At 38.2% G+C, this 20,323-nt stretch overlaps 1 protein-coding gene across 13 annotated transcripts in view; it reads left to right on the top strand.

Annotated features, from left to right (window-relative positions):
* Positions 1-20,323, top strand: part of Nav3 (neuron navigator 3) — a 788,263-nt gene that overhangs the window by 589,039 nt on the left and 178,901 nt on the right. For 10 of the 13 annotated variants that reach the window (XM_063263475.1, XM_039079115.2, XM_039079114.2 and 7 more), the window contains 3 exons: positions 5,805-5,873; positions 8,816-8,955; positions 18,925-19,954. In XM_063263475.1, coding sequence (XP_063119545.1) covers positions 5,805-5,873; positions 8,816-8,955; positions 18,925-19,954 — 1,239 coding nt within the window. Of the gene's footprint in view, positions 1-5,804; positions 5,927-8,815; positions 8,956-18,924; positions 19,955-20,323 lie in introns of all 13 variants that reach the window. The other 3 variants (XM_063263477.1, XM_039079113.2, NM_001191782.1) reach the window with 2 other exon arrangements.

Genomic DNA, 20,323 nt, shown 5'->3' with positions numbered 1-20,323 from the left:
ACCTCCTTCCCCTCCTCCTAGGCCCACCACACAAATCCCTCCCCCATTATTCTCTCCAATTCTCTTCAGAGAAGGGGAACACCCCCCTGGTTACCACCCTACCCTGGGATATCAAATTGCAGCGGACTAAGTACTCCTCTCCCACTAAGGTCTGACGAGGAAGTCCAGCTAGGGGAAGGAGAGCCAATGATCAGAGACAGCCTCAGCTCCAATTGTCCAAATGAAGACCAAGCTGCACATCTGCTACAAAAGTGTAGGAGGCCTAGGCCCAGCTCGTGTACAGTCTTTGTTTGGTGGTTCAGTCTCTGTGAGCCCCCAGGGGCCCAGGTTAGTTGACTCTGTAGTTGTCCTTGTGGCTCAATAAATTGAGCTCCATACACACATATGAAAAGTTTGATCAAATCTACTCAGACTCCTCAAGTTTCTCTGTAGCCCCCTCTTCAGTTTCCCTATAAAACTAATATGCTCTCAAAACAAACAAACAACAAACAAAACAAAACCAACCAGACAAAGCAGTGAGTTGAGTTAATGCTGCCCTTAAGTTCATAGGGGTAAGATGATCTGATGAATCATACAGCCTTTCAGGAGCCACAGCCCTGAGAAGAGCTTACCCTCCCTCACTAGCACCATCAGTTGCCAATAGCTTTTCAGCTAGGGCTAAGGCTTCTCTCACTGTACAAAGTATCAAGTGAGTGTTCTACTTTGACAGTTTAGATGAGAGTTAAGGCTGAGGAAGTCCAGCAAACATCAACTTATGGCTAGTAGGAATTCTATACATGTAATAAACTGAGACTTATTTCTGAACATTGAGGAGAATTGCTCTGGGTCCATTTTAGTAATGGAGAAATGAACTCTGGGAGTCACAGACATTAGTGAATAAGGAATCAAACAGAATATTATTTATTCTTATTTATTATGCAACAGAACAGGTTTTATTTCTACCTGCAAAAAAGCAAAATAACTTCGAAAGATAGCCTTGGTAACTGGGGTAGTCTACATTTCTATTTTTGTTGAGTAATTGGTTGATTTTAGTAGGAAAGGGGGTAACTCGATAATAGAACCAAGTGAAAGGAAAGAGAAAGCAGAGCGTGATACAAAGGAGAAGTGTAGTCTTGGCCTCTGGAGTTCTGAGATTTTAATAGGCTTTCAAAATGTTGATGGCTGTAATGTTACTCTGGGTTTATAGAAGTGCCAGGGCCAGTAAGTAGACCTGGGAACATTAATGTGATGATCTTTCATTAAATGAGACAATACATGAAGAGGAATTTACTTAGGGCATGAGTGGAAAAGAGATTAACAGATAATGCAGCACAGAACTTGGAGGTCACAAACATTAATGAAGAAAAAACTGATGGAGAGATTATTCTTTTATTCATTCCGCACTAGAACAGAATTTTTTCTACCTATGAAAAGTAAATTGCTCTGCCAAGGAATGCCTTATTTTATGAGGTATTTCATCTTAGCCCTTGCACTATTTGCGGATTTTAGAACATGAAATCTTTATAAACACACGAACTTGTTGAAATATTCTATTGTACAAATATGTTTTATTTTAGTACATATCAAGTGTTTTTTATTTAATCTCTATGGCATAAAACAAAAACATAGTGTTGAAGTTATGGCACCGTTGGGTTATGCACAGGTTTAAGAATCACTCTGGGAGTTGTAGATCTTAGGACCTCTGGGAGTTGTAGGTCTTAGGACCTCTGGGAGTTGTAGGTCTTAGGACCTCTGGGAGTTGTAGATCTTAGGACCTCTGGGAGTTGTAGTTCTTAGGACCTCTTGAAGCACTGCTTGCTGACTTATTGTAGGTCAAGGTCCTTTAGGGGTTGCCAGTGCTGACTTCGAGATTTAAGATGAGTAAATAATATCCTGTAATATTGGAAGGGAGATCACTTTATGAACCAACAACCATATCTGAAGCCTCAGACATTGAACAGCTCTTTCCATTCATGTGAACTCTTGAGTAAGAACACTAACACCCAGGTGACTGGAATACAATGAAGGGTGGAGTTTGGGGAAGATAATGAAGCATCAGGAGACAGGCTCATGTTTGAGAAATGATGTGATGTTTTACAGGCTTCATCAGAATTTCAGACCCTCCTGGAATTCTTCAGTGGAGAATCCCTTTGCATGTTTGTTTCAGTTATTGTAAGATGCATTTATCCTAGACATTCTTTCTAAATGATGTGTGATTAAATGCTCATAAAAATTGATGCACACAAAGTTATCAAAGTCATTTACCAACAGATGGTGAAACAGGCAGAGAGAGTAGGTGACAGCCATAGCAGTCTATCTCCAGTGTCTGAGTTATGAACAATGTTCTAGCTCTTTACCACTCAACTTTTAGTTTATGCAGTCACAGCAAACATTTCACTCATCACTCATTGCCCTTGTATTTATGTGTTGCTCTAAATAAGCTTGAAATAAATGCAGTTTCCTTTATATGTCCAGCTATACACTTTCTGATGACATCGTAAGTTAATGTGCATGGCTTTAAGGGGTGTATTTCTGGAAGTAAAGTGCCATTTATTTCCATTTAATCCTAATTTTAATAAATTAAACCTATTGGGAATTGAATCGGTACATGGCTGGTGGTCACTAAGCACCTTTTTTTTATGATCCATACATTGTTTTAGTCAAAGAATGGGCATAATCTTGTTATAATAAGAGGGCAAGAGTACTAAGTCAATTATCCCAATAGCTATGGGTATTTTTCCCTTTAAAAACTTACAAACAGAAGGCTTCTATCTTACTTATTCTTTACAAAGAAGTAGATTTTTCTCAAAGCATTTTTGCCACTCATAAGAGAGTGATTGAAATGAGTAGACAACCCACTGTGGAAGTAGGTTTTACTATACAGAGACAATAATGAGGGCTCTGTTGTAATTCAAGTTCACATTCAAGATGGATGGTTTGGGACTTGAGAGTGTATGTTTCTTATAAGTCCCAGGTGATGCCGATGTGATTGGTCGCCTGTGTGTTATAAAAGCACTGAGGGAATGAGTCAGTTTAATAAACATGAGGATTGAAGGAGAACTTAAGGTCAGGTTGGTTGGTAGTCTAACAGCATGACTACAAACTGACTCATCTTCAGGGAGTTAGTAGGAAAGGGAAAGGCTATTTAGGAGCACACAGCGTAAATAACAATAAGAATAAATAGATAGAAAAAACATATTAGAACTTCATCTGTGAATGGAGACAGATTGTGAGTTCGTTGTGGTGCATGAGCTCTAAGACGATGTAGTTGGGCAAGTCTTTTAGACACCTGATATAAATGTCGCCATACAAAGTTAATGCAGAAGATTTAGATGAAATCTTAATCAGAATTAAAGAGATGATGCTGTTTGAGGAAACAGGGTATAATCTGTGTTGAGAAATTCATGGCTGTAAGAGTTGAGGGATGGATATGGAATGAAAATAGGAGAAATTGGCAGTGTACAGGTCAGGTAGCTGTGACAGGAAAAGATGTAACAAAAAGAGAACATGGTAGATACCAGGACATTAGAAAGTTGTGCAATAAACAAAACCTCAGCTTTGTCCATGATAACAGCTTCACACATCTTCTCAAAAGGACTTCCTTATAACCCCAGCCTTTAGGACACTGACAACAGAAGCTCATGGCCTAGAGGCCAATCTGAGCTACCATGTTCCAGGCCAGCATGAACGGTGCAGAGCGACCGTGACTCAGAAAACCAAACAGAACGAAAGAGGAGCCATACATAGAGTTGTTTAACAGAGGCAGGAGATAAGTGGAAGATGTCAAGTATCAAGGAATTGAATGAATTAAGAAGTATTTTTACAAAAATAGTCAGTATGTAAAATATACTTTCACAGTCAATCGGAAATACAGCCATGAAGTCAAACAGACTTTGGCAAAATCACTTAATATTGCTGGAACTTACTATTGCCTTTTCATAATTGAATGGCCAGATTTATGTTATTTCTTTAAAGATTACTCATAGAAATGATGAGTTAGCTCTTAGTTACTGGAAAGCCCGCTGTTCTGTGATCATTTTCACTGGTCTTGTCTATGTTCAGTGCACGAAGTATAAGAACAAGTCCCTAAATTATAGGCGGTCCTCTTCCTGGGGATGAAGAGATTTCCTCAATTGCTTTTATTTATTTATTTATTTATTTATTTATTTATTTATTTATTTTCTATCCGATTGCATTGAAACAGCTTATTTTTTTTTACATTTATTCTATGATTTTCTTGACATCCTAGTAGCTTAGCACTTGTCTCAGTTCATGGTCTGGTTAAAACACAGATTGTTTTGTATATAAATAGCCGTGTATGAAACAGTGGATGTGAAAAGCATGCACTCTATCACCATGAAAATGCCTTCCAGATGAGAATGTGTTCCCTTTACTCCAGGCTGCAGTCAAGGCCATGCACATTCACGATGCAGGCGGCGGCAAACAGAGAACAAAGTACACTACCAGAAGACATATTTCTCTTGCCTAAAACTTCTCTGCTTAGCAACAGAGCAAGTTGATCAATTGCAAAAAGGTTCCGACAGTCCTTCACGTTGATGCCAGCCACTCTATGCTAATCCAAGGTCCTTGAAACTGCTAAAGAATGTTCATGTACTCTGCATGTGGTTATGTGGAGGTACAATAATCCCCTGGGAAGTGATTCTCCATGAAGGCATCTACCCTTGCTACGATGGGCAAACCAACAAGTAGTTGGATGTATAGAGTCTAATTCTCTTCAACTCCTAGCAATCGAGACATCAAGTTAAGGTACAAATCTGTGTTTTGCAGATCAAGTGTTATTTTTCAAACTTGGTTTAAATAACATGCCTTATATTTCTTTGAGCAAAGTGTTTGATTTACAAAAATGGTTGTGGGGCTAGTGAAATGATCCGTGTATGTAGGCACTAGTATACAGATTGGAAGACCTCCTAAGGGTGAATCCCTGAGCCTATGGGGCTAGTGAAATGTATCAGTGTGTATAGGCACTAATGTATGGATTGGAAAACCTCCTAAGTTCAAATCCCAGGCTTACAAGGGACAAAAAAAATGCCAATCCTAGAATTATTCTCTGATATCACATGTGTTCTATGGCATAAATGAACCCACAAAATCTACACATGCATACACACACACACACACACACACACACACACACACACACATGCACACACTAAAATACAGTTAAATATAATTAAAAATGTTTAGTCATCTGAAACTTTAAGGGTTTTCTTTTTTGTCCGAAAGTAATTCTATTTAATATTAAACTTTTGTACACAGCTTTCTTTAAATAAAAACACTGTATTGTAAACTTCTTGTAAAATTATGTGGTATTAGGTGTATGGGTCATAAACTCAGTTTTCAATGAATTGCTTTTTCAAAATATTTGCTTTTAAAGAACAAATTAGAGTTAACAAATCTCAATTCATCTTCTTATCCTTTTACTATTCTGGGAAAAGGAATTTTGCCCTATAAATGAAACTTTAGGGTTGTTTTTTAACGTATCTAACAGCCAAAGGTTAAGCTTCTACAATATAAGATAACAGTGTTAAGTACTTATAAAGTCTAATATTTCTCAGCATAACTTTAAAGTCAGCAACGAGACCTTTTGCCGTGAGAGCTGCGCTTGCATTCACAGGGCACTCATAATTGAAGCTCATGGTATGTGTGTTGCATTACCATAATTTTCCGATTAATTTGTTCTTTATATATGTTTATGTGTGTTCCAATTGCATTTCATTAACTCATAACTTTGTTGTAAGTTTGTACTTTCTTTCCCATGTTCAAGGGATCCCTTTAATTCCATTTCTCTGTTTCTCCTCATACAGTCTGACAGCCAGATATGCAGCTCAGTCTAAGCACAGTGGAATTGCAACCAGTCAGAAAAAGCCTACTAGGTCAGTTCATGTCTCTAATCTATTGTTTGCTAGTGATATTCACGTGAATGCCGGTGTCCAGTCACTCTACGTTTTTTTTTTTTGAAAACATGACATACTTATAACATCCTAAGTTTAGAACACTCGGTGCTTCTGAGTGGATTTCCGGTGGAGACTTCGGGGTGAGTGTATTAGGTGCTTGTATGGGTTTAGAGGTCTGGCTTTGATTGAGAGTCAGTAGTACACAGTGGTGTGTGGGCAAAGGCTGCTTCCTAGGCTTAGAGCCAGCGAGGAACAAGGACCTTGCAAGACCCCTGATTTTTTTTTCAAGATCTCAGAATCTGAAAGTTTCACAACAGAATTTTGAACTATTTTGAAATAGGCCTGTATGGAGAAATTAACCTAGGACGATAGTCTATATATAAGAACCCAAATTTCACTGAAGGGGCAGAAGGAATGGGATAGGGGGTTTATGGACGGGAAACCAGGAAAGGGGATAACACTTGAAATGTAAATAAAACAATATCCAATAAAAAAGGCAGAAAAATCTCTGCCTTTATAACATGTATTTAAAGATTAAATATATATTTATGCTTTTTTTTTTACAAATGATATATAAAATATTGGAAGAGTATTTTTGTTGTTCATGTTATTGGTGGAAAAGGTTGGCCCTCTCATCCATGCTGCTGTGTACATTCACACTCCCTGAGGATCTATAGAGTGGCGGGATGTTACCCACTGTCTGTCATGAACCAGGCTGCCCCATGCTCCCTTATAAGGGCTTCTGATAGCTTGATTCCACAAGTGTCTTTCCCTCACCTTGTTTTTTTTTTTTTTTTTTGGTATGAATTTCTACAGTAAAAGCTTATTCTGGAGAGAAAAGTGTTAAAATCGTTTAATAAAAATAAATGGCATAAATTACTCTACTTCAAGGCAGTGACATGTCATGTGCAATGAGCACCTTTGTGGCTCCTGCACATATAGGGGATGCGAGACATATTCTCTGTCCTTTGTTCTAGTAGAGCTTTCCCTGTCGCATACTGTTTCTCTCTCTCTCTCTTCCCTCCCCACCCCTCATCTCATTTCCCTTTTTATTGCTCTGATGAATGATCTGGAGAATCTGGCTGCCTGTCAACTTTGGGTAATGAGAAGAGCAAATGTATCTTTTAATTTGTTTTAATTTGTTCTTCTGAGGACTGAGGATCACTTAACTCCATGGGTCAGAGAAAAGATTAAAATGCATTTTAATTGCTTCCTAGAAGTGGGTCAAGTTTCATTGCAAGTGGGGCAAGTTTGGGGACAAGCTGTTTACACATGAGTTTGGAAGGAATTTCAAAGCCTATGGTTATGGCTACAGAAATTGCTCTCATATTTATTGGGATTGAGACATTTGGTCCAATTAATTACTTGACTGCTTTCTGTGGGAACTGGTCACTGGTACTGTAAATTCCTAGTGTCTTTGGTTATGATGTTGTAGTTACAACCCCTCAATGAGCTATTCAACTGAGAAAAAATTAAGAGCCGGATCCATTTGGAAAAGATTCTAATCTTGTGTATGACACAAACTCTAACTAGCAAAAGAGCTGAATAGACTATTTATTGGCCATATGTGTTTAAATTCTAAAGTATATTTAAAAAATTGAAACTCTTAAGTGCCTGTAACATCCGTCCTTTTATTATTTGTTTTTTCCTGAAGCTCATTGCACTGTGTGATTCTACTGTTAGAAAAGACACTTTTGTTTTAAGGGTTTGCTTCCTCCAGTCAGGTAGTACAGCAGAGAGGTGTTGAAACCTGTAATGTTAAATGGATTGGCAATTTGGACATAAAACATATACCAAAAAACTACTTTAAAATTTTCATTAAAAATTTTTGTGGAAAGATCAGCATCTTTCTATTCAAACAAGAATTTTCATAGCGGTGCACACTCTCCTCCACAAGGTGGCAGCACATACCCACAATGCTGGCAGTATTCATAGCACACATGTCAACGATATGAACGCTAGCCCTTTACCTGTAGGTTTTACTTCATGCTTAGTACAGAATAGTACTAAGATCGGTACAGTTTATGAAATAATTGACGAGCGAAATTTTAAAGAAAAAAATAATAAAATGTAAGCTGAGCCAAACTGACACTTAATGGTGGTATTAATGAAATAGTGCCAGGTTTCAAGCAACAGGCTACTCTGTTGATAAGAGAAATGGGATGCAGGACTACAGGACACAGTCTGCATGTACACAATGTGTCAAAACTGCCTTCCACTCCGGGTATATTTCAACTGCCATTCTACTAACGGTGATTTTCTTCCTCAAAGGCTAGCCTCCTGTCCTTGTCCTACAGGACAAGATGGCCACTCTCAGTCCCTTTTTTGACAAGAGAATGGAAGGTTTTTGAGAGACATCCCAGCTATTTATAATATAATCACGAACTTGCTTATCGCTTCAAGTTTTGATATAACTTGGTAGCTTAACTAGTCAATAACTAATTGCTGTCTGCCTTTTGTGCAGTAATGTGTTCTAGCCGTTAATTTTTAAGTCTTTGGAAAATCTATGTTAACTGAAGATATGTTCCATACTCTGAGAGGAAAATTTATGCCACTGCATATATCTAAGTAATATGAAAATCTTTAAGGTTAAATCTTATTGTTTTTCCTTGTCATAATTTTGTGATGTTTTCAGTATAAAATTATATTCACTTAAGTAAGGGTACTTTTAGAGTCAAAGGCCACTTTATGTTATTTTCCCCTATTTTGAGGACATTCTTATTAAGAAGTAAAAGTAGACTTTTCAGACAGTCTCTTACTTTGTGTCCAGCTGTATGTCACTCAAGCAATCATTTTCTGTTACGTATGTCATGGTTGATCCTGGATTGTGGGTTCCCCATCATCTTTTCTTGCTCCCAAATCCCTTCGCTTTAACTACTGAAGTGTACACTAATGATGTAATGTTTCTCATGCTATTTCAGGCTTCCAGGGCCCTCTAGGGTGCCAGCTGCGAGCAGTAGCAACAAGGCTCAGGGAGCCTCCAATCTAAATAGGAGAAGTCAGAGCTTTAATAGCATTGACAAAAGCAAGCCTCCAAATTATGCAAATGGAAATGAAAAAGGTAAGTGTGTGTCTGTCACGTCATTCTGCCCAGAGTCTAATGCATGTCTTGTGATTTGGCAAACTGATTTTAATAACTGAACTGTGGAGCAGCTTAGGGATGGGGTGTCATCAGAGAATCGTCCTAATCCCCACCATCATGAATTTCGGCTTCCTTCCGGAACTTTCTATACTGTAGAACATTTTAAGGGAATAAAATCTATACTTTAAAATAGATAGTTATGGAGGTGAGCCTAAAGTGTGTTTCACAAAGAATAGTTACCCCAGATGCATATAAGTAGCAACTTCGTATGCCTTTCATGGTTTATGAAAATGCATCCTAAAACCAAAATGCTCTCTTGAAATGACTTGAGCCCTTATGTCAGTTAGCATATATGACAGAATGTGGAGAGCAGTTAGGGTGGATCCATTGAAAATTGTGCCATAATGAGCAGGCTATGGTAGTGATACCTGTCATCCCCATGCAGGGAGGGTAAGATAGGAGGGCTGCTGCCATGTTTGAGGCCAGTTTTGGCTGCACAGTAAAGCCCCCTGTTAGTCAAGATGGCGGAGCATGGCCATGTTTCAAAATAATAAGAACTACAAATAGTGGATATATGTCTGTGTGTGATAGATATCTGTTTTTGAAAGCAGCGGTAGTTGGAAAAGTTATGACCTCAGCTTTCCCCAAAGCAGAAAATTATCCATATCTATGGTTTTTTTTTTAAAAAAACCTAATAGAAATATAAAATCTCAAAATGAATGGGTAAAAAGCACAAGTATATGAATGGTAGATTAGAAATGATCTACATGTCACACATGGTTCTTTATGATGAGCAAAACATGCATTTTAAAAGATACTGTCTTGGATTTGTTCCTTTTAGATCAGGGACCAATAGATTGGGTGTAGCCCTTCCAACCGAATCCTGGGGAAATCAAGAAACTGCTTTGTAAGCACTGTGGCTGTTAGGGCAGTATTTCTACATTAGTAAAGCTTACCATCTCTATTCTTAGTCCTCTACTTTATATAGGTGAGTTCATGAAATCAAGAAGTCATCCCTATATTTAGTCAGTAGAACTATCGGAACGTTTACTTTGAATAGTCAAACGAAGCATGTGCTATTTTGCACAGGTTAGATGATTACTACTTGTTTCAATGTGTACCTAGGCAGCATTCTCTTATTCAGAAATACATGGAGAGGTACAATCTTGAAAGAGAAGCAGGGCTGGAGAGATGGCTCAGTGGTTAAGAGCACCAACTGCTCTTCCAGAGGTCCAGAGTCCAATTCCCAGCAACCACATGGTGGCTCACAGCCGTCTGTAATGGGATCTCATGCCCTCTTCTGGTGAGTCTGAAGATTGCTACAGTGTACTCAAAAAAAAAAAAGAAAGAAAAAAAAAGAAAAAAAAAAAGAAAATACCCACCACTTTTAAGTCCAGTGGTGATAAGGGGCAAGGAAATACAGTGTATATTTTGAAGTCCAAGGCTTTAAAATGAAGAATAAAGTCTCCTTGTGTAGATGAGTGATTGAGCATCAGTGACTCACAGTGACTTAGCAGGTTGAAAAGGTTAATCAGGAAGTCATTGCTGGCATAGCAGTGCGCTCAATTAGCTTTCAGAGCATTCTGAAATCCACTTGCTTTTTACATTCCTGATTCGCTATCTCAACCCATACATGATGATGATGAACAATTTAAAACGAGGGAAAAAATTCTCTGTAGGGATTGATCCAAAAGAGATTCGATTATTTGTATGATATTCTATACAGCTACTTTCAAAACCCATGTCTGATTATTCTTCTCTTGCAGACTCAGTAATTTGGAACATCAGGATTTTTTTTTCCTTTTCATCCAAATTAAAGAATATTCCTAAAAGTTCTACTATTTTAGTAAGAAAGGAATGGGAAATAAAAACTTCAGATGGAAATAGACATTCTCCCTCAGTTTTGACCTTAGAATATGTTATATAGGTTCAAGCTAATTTTACAAATATATTATATATAGTTTGTAGAGACAGCTTACAGATAGTGGTGTGCAGGGACAACCACTATTTATTTAAAGCACTCATATATATATATATATGTATATATATATATGTGTGTGTGTTTTGTGTGTGCATATATATGTGTATATATGTGATATTATATAAATATGATATTAGTTTCAACATACTTTCAAAATTAGTACTTGAAAAGTTTTATAAGTAGTTTAGAAATTTTGATAAAGATATGTTGTGAAGTGTCTGTACTTCTGTAATTTCAACGTCTTTACTTCTATTATCTAGAAGTAAAACTCCAAGACAGACAAACCCATCCATTTTCAAGGATGTTCAACTTTTCACGTACAATATTAACAGTACATAGCAATATTTCTCATCACCACAAGATGGAGACAGATTCAAGGCAGGATGTGGCCCGGCTCACTTAATTGAGAAAGCAAAAGACATGAGAATGTAGTGCATTCACTTTTCATTTTACACAAAGGTAACTGAAAATTTCAAAACATTTTGAAGCATAAATGAAACATGTATCACCTATCCCCTTTGGGTTAGAAGGTTGTGGGAGAAGGATTTGCAGCCATAACCTGAATTGACATATGGAAGCTACATTTTACAGATCATTTTATTGATTTGTAGACATTTGTTACCCATAAAATATGGGCATTAAATGTCTATATATTGCCAATAAGTTTAAATAGGCTCATGTGATACAATATAGCCATCTGGAATCTGTTTGATTTGTACAATGTCCTAGCTATTTGAGTTATTTTTGTCATTGGATACAATGTTATTTTTAATTATCTTGTGCTATTTTATATTTCTAATGAATTATCTTAAAGTAGAAGACCAAAAATTTATAAATATTACATTGGAATCAAGTTTAACATACCCTGTCTCCAAGTAAGTGATACAAGCTTTAAATTAGGATGTTTGGATTCAGTGCTTTGCTACTTCAGATTTTGTAGTGTTTACAAGTCTTAGTTACCTTTTTACTGCTGCAGATACATAGCATAACCAAGGCAAACAATAGAAGAAAGAGTTTATTGAGAACTTAGTTTCATAAGGAGTCCAAAGTCATCATGGAAAGGAGCATGGCAGGACTGACAGGCAGGCATGATATAGAAGCAATAGCTTAAAGCCCACAAATTGAGACAACAACCAAGAAATAGGCAGAGCTATGGCAGGAAGAGCTAACTGGGAATGACACGGGCTATTGAAGCCTCAATACCCACTCCTAGTAACCTGTCTCTTCCAACAAAACCATACCTCCTGATCCTTCCCAAACAGTTCCTCTAGCTGAGTACCAAGCATTCAAATATTGAGCCTTTGCAATCATTCTCATTCAAACCACCATATTAAAAATATATAAATATTTTAAATCATTCAAGTTTTTATTTTTATTGAAAATAGATTCTCCTCTGAAAGTATGCTTCCAAACCATTGTTTTCCTCGCTCCATTCCTCTCTCTTCTCCCCTATATCCCCTCTCCTCCAGATCTACTCTCCCTCTATTTCCTCTTCAGAAAAGAGCAGCCCTCTAACGGACAACAGACAAGCAGGACCTTTAGAAATATTTTTAAAAGGAATAGTCCATCAGCTAATAATTTGGTGTGTTGTGTGTCTAAGAGCGATAACAACTATAAAATTGTTTTATAAATGGTGTAGTTTTATAATGAAATAATTTAGGGTATGTCATTTAAATGTTACAAATAAGACGGTTATTTCTTTTTAGCTATTAGAAATTGAAACACTTACATTTAATACTTTAAAATGTTTCATTTCCTACTTAAAGGAATTGAGTCTGCTAACTTAAAGAAATTGTTAAACAGGTAGCCTGAGAGGTGGGATTCATTTTACTGTTCCACATATGTGTAAGGTGATTCATTTTCAGTGTTGTGGATATAGCTTAGTAGAAGAAACTGGTGTGGCTGAAACTTAGGGTTGACTTCCAATACTTTTTAAAAAAAAAACCTCAAAATAAAGAATGATTTTTTTCATTTGAAGAATTAACCAAATCAATTGAGAAATCTCTAGGATTTGTATTCAAAGCATAGTGGCACTAGTTGATACGATTGAAGGTGGAAGGATACAGGCAGAATTCCAAATGGTGTAACACCTAATGGAATCAGTAGAGAGACACAAACCTCACTTCCATATCTAACAGAACATTAATACTAAAGCATTCTGCCAAATGTGTGTTCATTTCAACACATCAATTATAATATACGCTCACGTCATGAGGTATTTCTTGTAGAGACGGCCATGATAGCAATGTTAACAGAAGAATCCAGTGCCATCACTGCTCTATTCAATGGAGAGTCAGGACAAATTTCTCAGAATAAATGGAGAAAATGAAGAAAGTGTCTTTTGTTAAGCTTTCAGAATCCTTCACCCTCTTCTCTTGATCACCTGCCATTCAAAAGCTAACAATGAGTAACACAGGATGATACCAGCACTTGTCTGAGCCTATACACTCTGAAAGAGTGCCGTAGACAAACGCATCCTCTGAAGAAAACCACATACCTAACCACTAAGAATTAGATCTTGTGAAAACCCTGTTGTGACTCATTTGGGCACACACTTTATGTGTTTAGAGAAATGTTAACAAATTAGTTTTTGTTTTACAAAATCTGGGCAACACATTTGAAAGAGAATACTGAATATCTCAGGTATTGGAAATGTCAATTTCCCTTGTCGTGTGTGTGACCCAGTTGTGAGCTACATATCTGAGTTCTGACCTATACACCTAGGTTACCTGGCACAGTTCCGTAGAGAGGAGTTTTTCTATGTTGCTAAGAGATTTGTCACAGTACCAGAGGGAAAGCCAGAGCCTTCTCACTGTTTCTCTCAGACAGTTTGTACACTGAGGAGGACAGCATCAAGCATCTTCTAGTGTGGAACCTTCTGACTTTTATTTATACCCAACCTGGAATTAGTAGGATCAATGCCAAAGATCTATTAACACATTGACCTAATGTTGTAAACCATCACAATTCCTGTGAGGTTTGCATTAGTTTTCCATTGAAATTCAGATCCCTATTGTCAGCTAGGCATAAGACATTCCTCTTAAATACATTTTTGCTTGGTTCTGTCTTTCCTTCCAATTCTTGTAAAATGAATAATAAGGAACTAAAATGTTTGGTTCTTTCCTAGGTAATGCATATGTTTTAATATTTATTTATTTTTGTTTTATAAATATGAGTATTTGCCTACACGGGGACACACATATCACATGCATTCCTTGTGCCTACGGGAGCCAGAAGAAGCCACTGAAACCACCAAAACTGGAATTTCAGATAGCTTTAGGCAGCCATGTGGATCCTGAGAACCTAACCTGGGTCGTCTACAAGAACAGAAAGTGCTCTTAACTGCTGAGCCATCCCTTTTGCCTCAATGTGTATGTTTTAGTTATTATTTTAAATTACTAATAATTTCATTGTGGCTACCATGGCTCTTTTTTTACTCTTTATTATAAAATATATCAGTAACATAATTTCTAAAAATCTGAATTTTTCAACTGTTATGTTAGCCCAATTCTGAGCACATACGAAGTAATGTCATTGTGGAATTCTAGTCAAATGCACTTCTGTTTATATGCACATGCACGCACACTGAGGGATTTCACTCCTTACTGCAAATGGTAAAAGCTGGTTGGTGAATAGAAACATCCAGAATATCACACCCCCTCACAAAGTAGCTCTCTGAGTTTCCAAATGGTACCAGCAAGCATACCCAGAGGGGACAGTGTCTCTGTAATAGCATCCGGGCTTTCTTTTGAGTCATTATAAAACAGTGGCTGGAACATTTCACAAGTCTTTGTTAGGCAGTGCACTGAGATACAACAGAGGCAGCAGACTAATTTACAACTGGGTCATCCTCTATAACCTTTCCTTTTTCAATGGTATGTTACTGTGAAACAAATTGATCTCCTATGTATTGATTATTACCAATCTTATGACCACAAACCCGCAATTCCATTGTTTTCTTTCCTTCTACAGGAGTTACTGTGCTTAGGGTGTCCTGTATCTCGGGCTAGCATTATCATCAACACTTCTTTGCCTGCTCTGCAGGGAGCACACTCGGAAGCTGTCCTCCTGCTGTTGTCATGGTCATTATTACCTTATATGGTCTTTAGTTGAATGCTAGTTTTTTTTTTAACTAAGTAAGAAACTTAGTCGTGAAAAATAGATGTACAAATCTGGAATATTTTCTGTGTTTCTTATGAAGATGTAACAGTCTACAATGTAGAACAAAGCTCTGAATCACGGAAGTTCGGCAATGGCTCTCTTCCTAATCTTCTCATATCTGTTGCAACCACCATTATTTACTTCAGTGTATTAAGTTTAAGAGTAGATTGGAGTTACTCCTCAGCTCTTGACACTGCTATGGTTAGGAAGCCAGACGTTGATGTGTTAAGTTTAGATCATTTGTAGCACGAATTAGTATATGAGGGGTGTGTGTAAGCCAACTCTCAGAGTAGAGTAGTGGACTAGGTAGAGCTCTCTAATGGTATTTATATTTAAATTCTGCTCAATAGGGAAGAAGGCAAATATGATTTAAATGAATACTCATTCAACTTTTCTGGTGAGAAATACCATAAGAATTCAGGGTTTGTAGAAAGTGGGTAGAACAAAGAAGTAGTTGGACCAGAATAAGTCTGATCCTGTGTTTGGGCTGTTCTAGTTCTTGCTATGTGTGTTACTGACAACAATATTCTTTCTTTCATGAAGCTTCAGTTTTCTCATTCTGCCAGAGGAACTTCGGTAACATGAGTGATGGTTATGGGCTTTAGTGCAAGGGCACATGTTTAAAAGTCTAACAAAACGCTTAGCATAATGAGTGGAGAACTCCTATTTAGTGATTGGAGCTGGTGACGGTTGGTATCTAGATGCAAGAAGAGGAAGAGTAAAAGAAAAATTCTTTTTTGCAGACCAGAGATAAGAAGATCGATTACTATAAACAGAAAAAGTCCATCAACATGCAAGGCACAATCAGACTGGAGGACTTTCCCTGCTCTTGTTTTCCTCTAACAAGATATATTTATAATTAGAATCTAACTGGTCAACCTGCAGAATCATGCCACTGGGTGAAGAATGCTTACTGTTGAATATATAGTTGGCTGAACCAAAGGTCCCCACTTGTCTGACTCTGTAGAAGTGACAGACACTTCAGCTACTGCTGTTATGCACTCTACCATGAGCTCCCCCTCTCCCCTGGGAGATTTCTTCACTGGGGCATCTACCTAATACTCAGTGACCTGTGGTTTGTCCTTTGAAAGAATCCAAAGGCTCCTTATTGATGCTGTATAAAGACAGACTGGGGACAGGCTGGGAGCTGAGCATTGCAAAGTGTCTTAGATGTGTGTACTCAACTGAAGCCAATTTTCCAGCTGTTGCCATGACTGTTACTGTGCTGTGCGTGGATGTCATAACCTAGAGTCTCATGTGTCTCATTCTGAGGTGTAGTGGTATTGAATTTCCTCTTCTGTACTTGGATGTGCAGTACAAGGTCTACTTTGTCATTGCCCTTAGCTTGTTTTTGTTGTTGTTATTGTTGTTGTTGTATTGTGGGGCTTTTTTCCTAAGAAAGGAACAGCATTACTTTTCTCGTCTATCAGTTGTTTCAAAAGCCCCCTGACTTACTCTTTCCCATTTTTATCCTTACCGCCATTTCTATAGCCTCAAAGCCAGGGCTCTTTTGACTTGTAAAAAAGTTGCAAATATGCAGTAGATTCATACTAATTTCTGGACTAAAACGATGGGAAAAGGGAAAGAGACCATTGTGTGTGATTTATTGATTCTTTGTCATAAGCATCTCAATACCCAGATGAGCTCAGAGCTGAGTAAGGTTCTCAAACTTCAATGAAATAAAAAATATTAACACTGTATAATTATGAAACACTACTTAATTTGGCCAACATAGATGTCATCACAGTAAGAAGCAGGGAAATGAATTAATTCAACCCTTTCCACTCCAAACATGGTCTGTGACCCGTAGCAATTAAAATATCTGGAAGTTTGTTAGATATGCAGGCTGTTCAATCCCATGGAAGACCTGCTGAATCACAATACACACACACTAAGATCCCCAGATAGCAATGGATCCCATTAAACTATGAGGTCCACTGCGCTATAAACACCCGTCACTTAAAGAAAGAGTTACAGTGCAGGAGCTCTTGTTCGTGGTAAACTATGACTGAACTACTTAGACTCACTGAGTGTGCTGAGCTAGAAATATAAGCCCTTCCTGCCTCATAGGGATATTGTGAAATAGTAAAGTTAACTCTTCAGTAGACTTAAATATGGTTATTTAGAAATATTACCATTAATTTCATTGTATAGCTTTGATGGCAGTGTGCTAGAATTTGATGAAGCCTGGGTGATATCATCATGGTCCTCTAAACTGTATTTCCAGAAGAACATGCTTGACTTTTGGGCGATTGCATTTCCCCCCAAATTTGTGTCCTAATATATATCTATAACTCTTTCTAAATGGAAGTAAATGGAAAAATGTATATTAATTGTTTCATGAATACCCCTCTTGCCTTGAGCATTTATACATCCTCCTTATGTCATCTCTCCTGATTTTATTGGGCACCCCTGTGTATGCTCAGGCAACTCTCATTACCTCTACCATTACATTCACATACCCTCCTCTTCTGATGTTTGACATATGTCACCATGCAGTGACATTTGCCTTTTGTCCCTTTTCTTTGCTCTAACACGATTATGCTGTCTAAGAGTGCCTTAAATCCAAAAGCCACTTAGTAAATACTAGCAGATGATATGATTAGACTAGGGTCCGAAGATAGAAGGAATGAAATCAAGTTGATTAATATTCCCAGAAAAAGCAGGCTAGTATGACGGTAATTTCATAAAATCAGTAAACATGTAAATGTATGCTGAGAGGCCGATAATAGAAGGTATTTGGGGAATCTGTAAAGCAACTATGATAGTACATACCCTTTTCTCAGGGTTATCATGAATAAAAACAGAAATAGAGTTTGAATCTGGGGAGGAATCTCAGTGTATAGAAGCACTCGAATACAATTCCAAAGACCTGAATTAGATACCGGAACTCATGCAGAAAGCCAAATGCAGTCACACACATCTGCAATTCTAGCATTTCTACATCTAGAAGAAAGGTAGAAGGGAGTTAGAGACAGGAAAACTACCTAACATTCAGCCTGGCTCTCTAAGAATTCACTATGAAGAAGCAGAAGCACTAAGGTCCTGTCTCAGGACAAATTAGATGGGAAAGCAACTCCAAACGTATTCTCTAAGTATACACACCACGAAATATAACTTTACTGGTTAGTTTATGTTAATAAATACAGCTAATGAAAAGACAACATCATCAATCATATATAATCAGATAACAGTAGGTAATATTGTTACAACTTAGAAATAAAATCCCTATTTCATAAGCAATGCAGAACACTCACTTGTTAGAATGAACTGGATAATAAAGAATTTCTTAGAAGAGGGATATTGTTTTTTATCTTCAAATATATAAATAATTAGATAGAACTAGTAGACTTCATTTGGTAAGAATAACTTGAGTCTGTGTTGCATTTTCTCCCTGAAATTGATGCCTTCCAAATAGTAACCAAAATATAAAGAGTGAAAATCTTCGCTTAGAAGTAATTAATGCTACCTAATTTGTTGTTTTTCAGTTCAGAAGAAATATGTATGTGATTAAGAAATATGTGGGATTGGAGAGATCGCTTAGTGGCCAAGAATACTTAACACTTTTGTAGAAAAGGTGAATCCCAACACCCATACTGGCTACTTCACAACCACTAGCAACTCCTACCAGGGAAATATGATTCCCTCTTCTGGCCTCTGCTAGTATTTGTGCATACATTCATGTACTCACACATAGACACACAGATACCTGATTATTTTTGGAAGGACAGAAAAAAATGTGCAATGGTGATAAATAAGTGACTAAGAAAAATTAATCTTTCTAATTTTTTCTTATTCATGTATAGATTCCTCCAAAGGACCTCAACCATCTTCAGGTATAAATGGAAACACACAGCCTCCCAGCACTTCTGGGCAACCCCCAGCCTCTGCCATCCCTTCCCCGAATGCCAGCAAGCCGTGGCGCAGCAAGTCCATGAATGTCAAGCACAGTGCCACCTCCACCATGCTGACAGTGAAACAGCCAAGCCCAGCCACCTCCCCCACACCATCTTCAGACAGACTGAAGCCCCCTGTCACAGAAGGGGTCAAAAGTGCTCCTTCGGGGCAGAAATCTATGCTTGAAAAATTCAAGCTGGTTAATGCCCGGACAGCATTGCGCCCCCCTCAGGCTACCAGTTCAGGACCTAATGATAGTGGCAAAGATGATGATGCCTTTTCTGAATCAGGAGAAATGGAAGGTTTTAACAGTGGTCTGAATAGTGGCGGCTCAACAAACAGCAGTCCCAAAGTGTCACCAAAATTAACCCCTCCAAAAGCAGGAAGCAAAAATTTCAGCAATAAAAAGTCTTTGCTGCAGCCAAAAGAAAAGGAGGAAAAGAACAGGGACAAGAATAAGGCCTGTGCTGAGAAGCCAGGAAAAGAAGAGAAGGACCAGATGATGGATGCGACTCCGAAAAAGACCTCAAAAATCGCAAGCTTGATCCCAAAGGGCAGCAAGACCGCAGCAGCCAAGAAAGACAGCTTAATTCCGTCGTCGTCCAGCGGAATTCCAAAGCCAGGCTCAAAGGTGCCCACACCAAAGCAAACTATTTCCCCTGGCAGTGCAGCAAGCAAAGAGTCTGAGAAATTCAGGACTAGCAAGGGAAGCTCTTCACAGGCCTTCCAAAAGGCCATCACTATGGAGAAAACAAGCACGCCCAGCCTCTCTGCTCCTCTGGAGGGGAGGGAAGCTAGCCAAGCATCTCCCTCTAGCTCCTGCGTTCTGCAGGTAGCACACAGCAGTGGACAGAGTCCTGGCAATGGAGCTGTCCATCTTCCTCAGCAGCAACAGCATAGCCATCCTAACACTGCCACGGTGGCTCCATTCATTTACAGGTGAGCTGGCCTCTTGTGGGCCTGTGTTCACAGATCTTCATATTTAGACATTTAAACGTTAAGCTAAGTGGGCACTTGAGAACGTTGCTCTCAAGCTGCAGACTAGAATTTGGGGGAAAAGCTTAGTCTGAAGAAACCTTCCCATGTGTCAGGCCTTATTCTCTCAGAAGCTTCAAAAATTAACTTCCATCCTGTTAAGGGCAGGATGGACTCTAGGTGGCGTACATTTCTCATGTTTAGTTAGTTATCATGCCAACCTGTTATGATTTGCAACTGGGGGTCGCTATTAGCACAAGCTGTCTCCTAAAATAATTCTCAGACTTAAGGCGGCGACAGTCTTTTTTGTTGCTGTTGTTGTTGTCGTCATGT

Source organism: Rattus norvegicus, chromosome 7 (assembly GCF_036323735.1).
Source record: "Rattus norvegicus strain BN/NHsdMcwi chromosome 7, GRCr8, whole genome shotgun sequence".
Classification (NCBI taxonomy): domain Eukaryota; kingdom Metazoa; phylum Chordata; class Mammalia; order Rodentia; family Muridae; genus Rattus; species Rattus norvegicus.
This window is presented reverse-complemented; position numbering and strand designations above follow the sequence as displayed.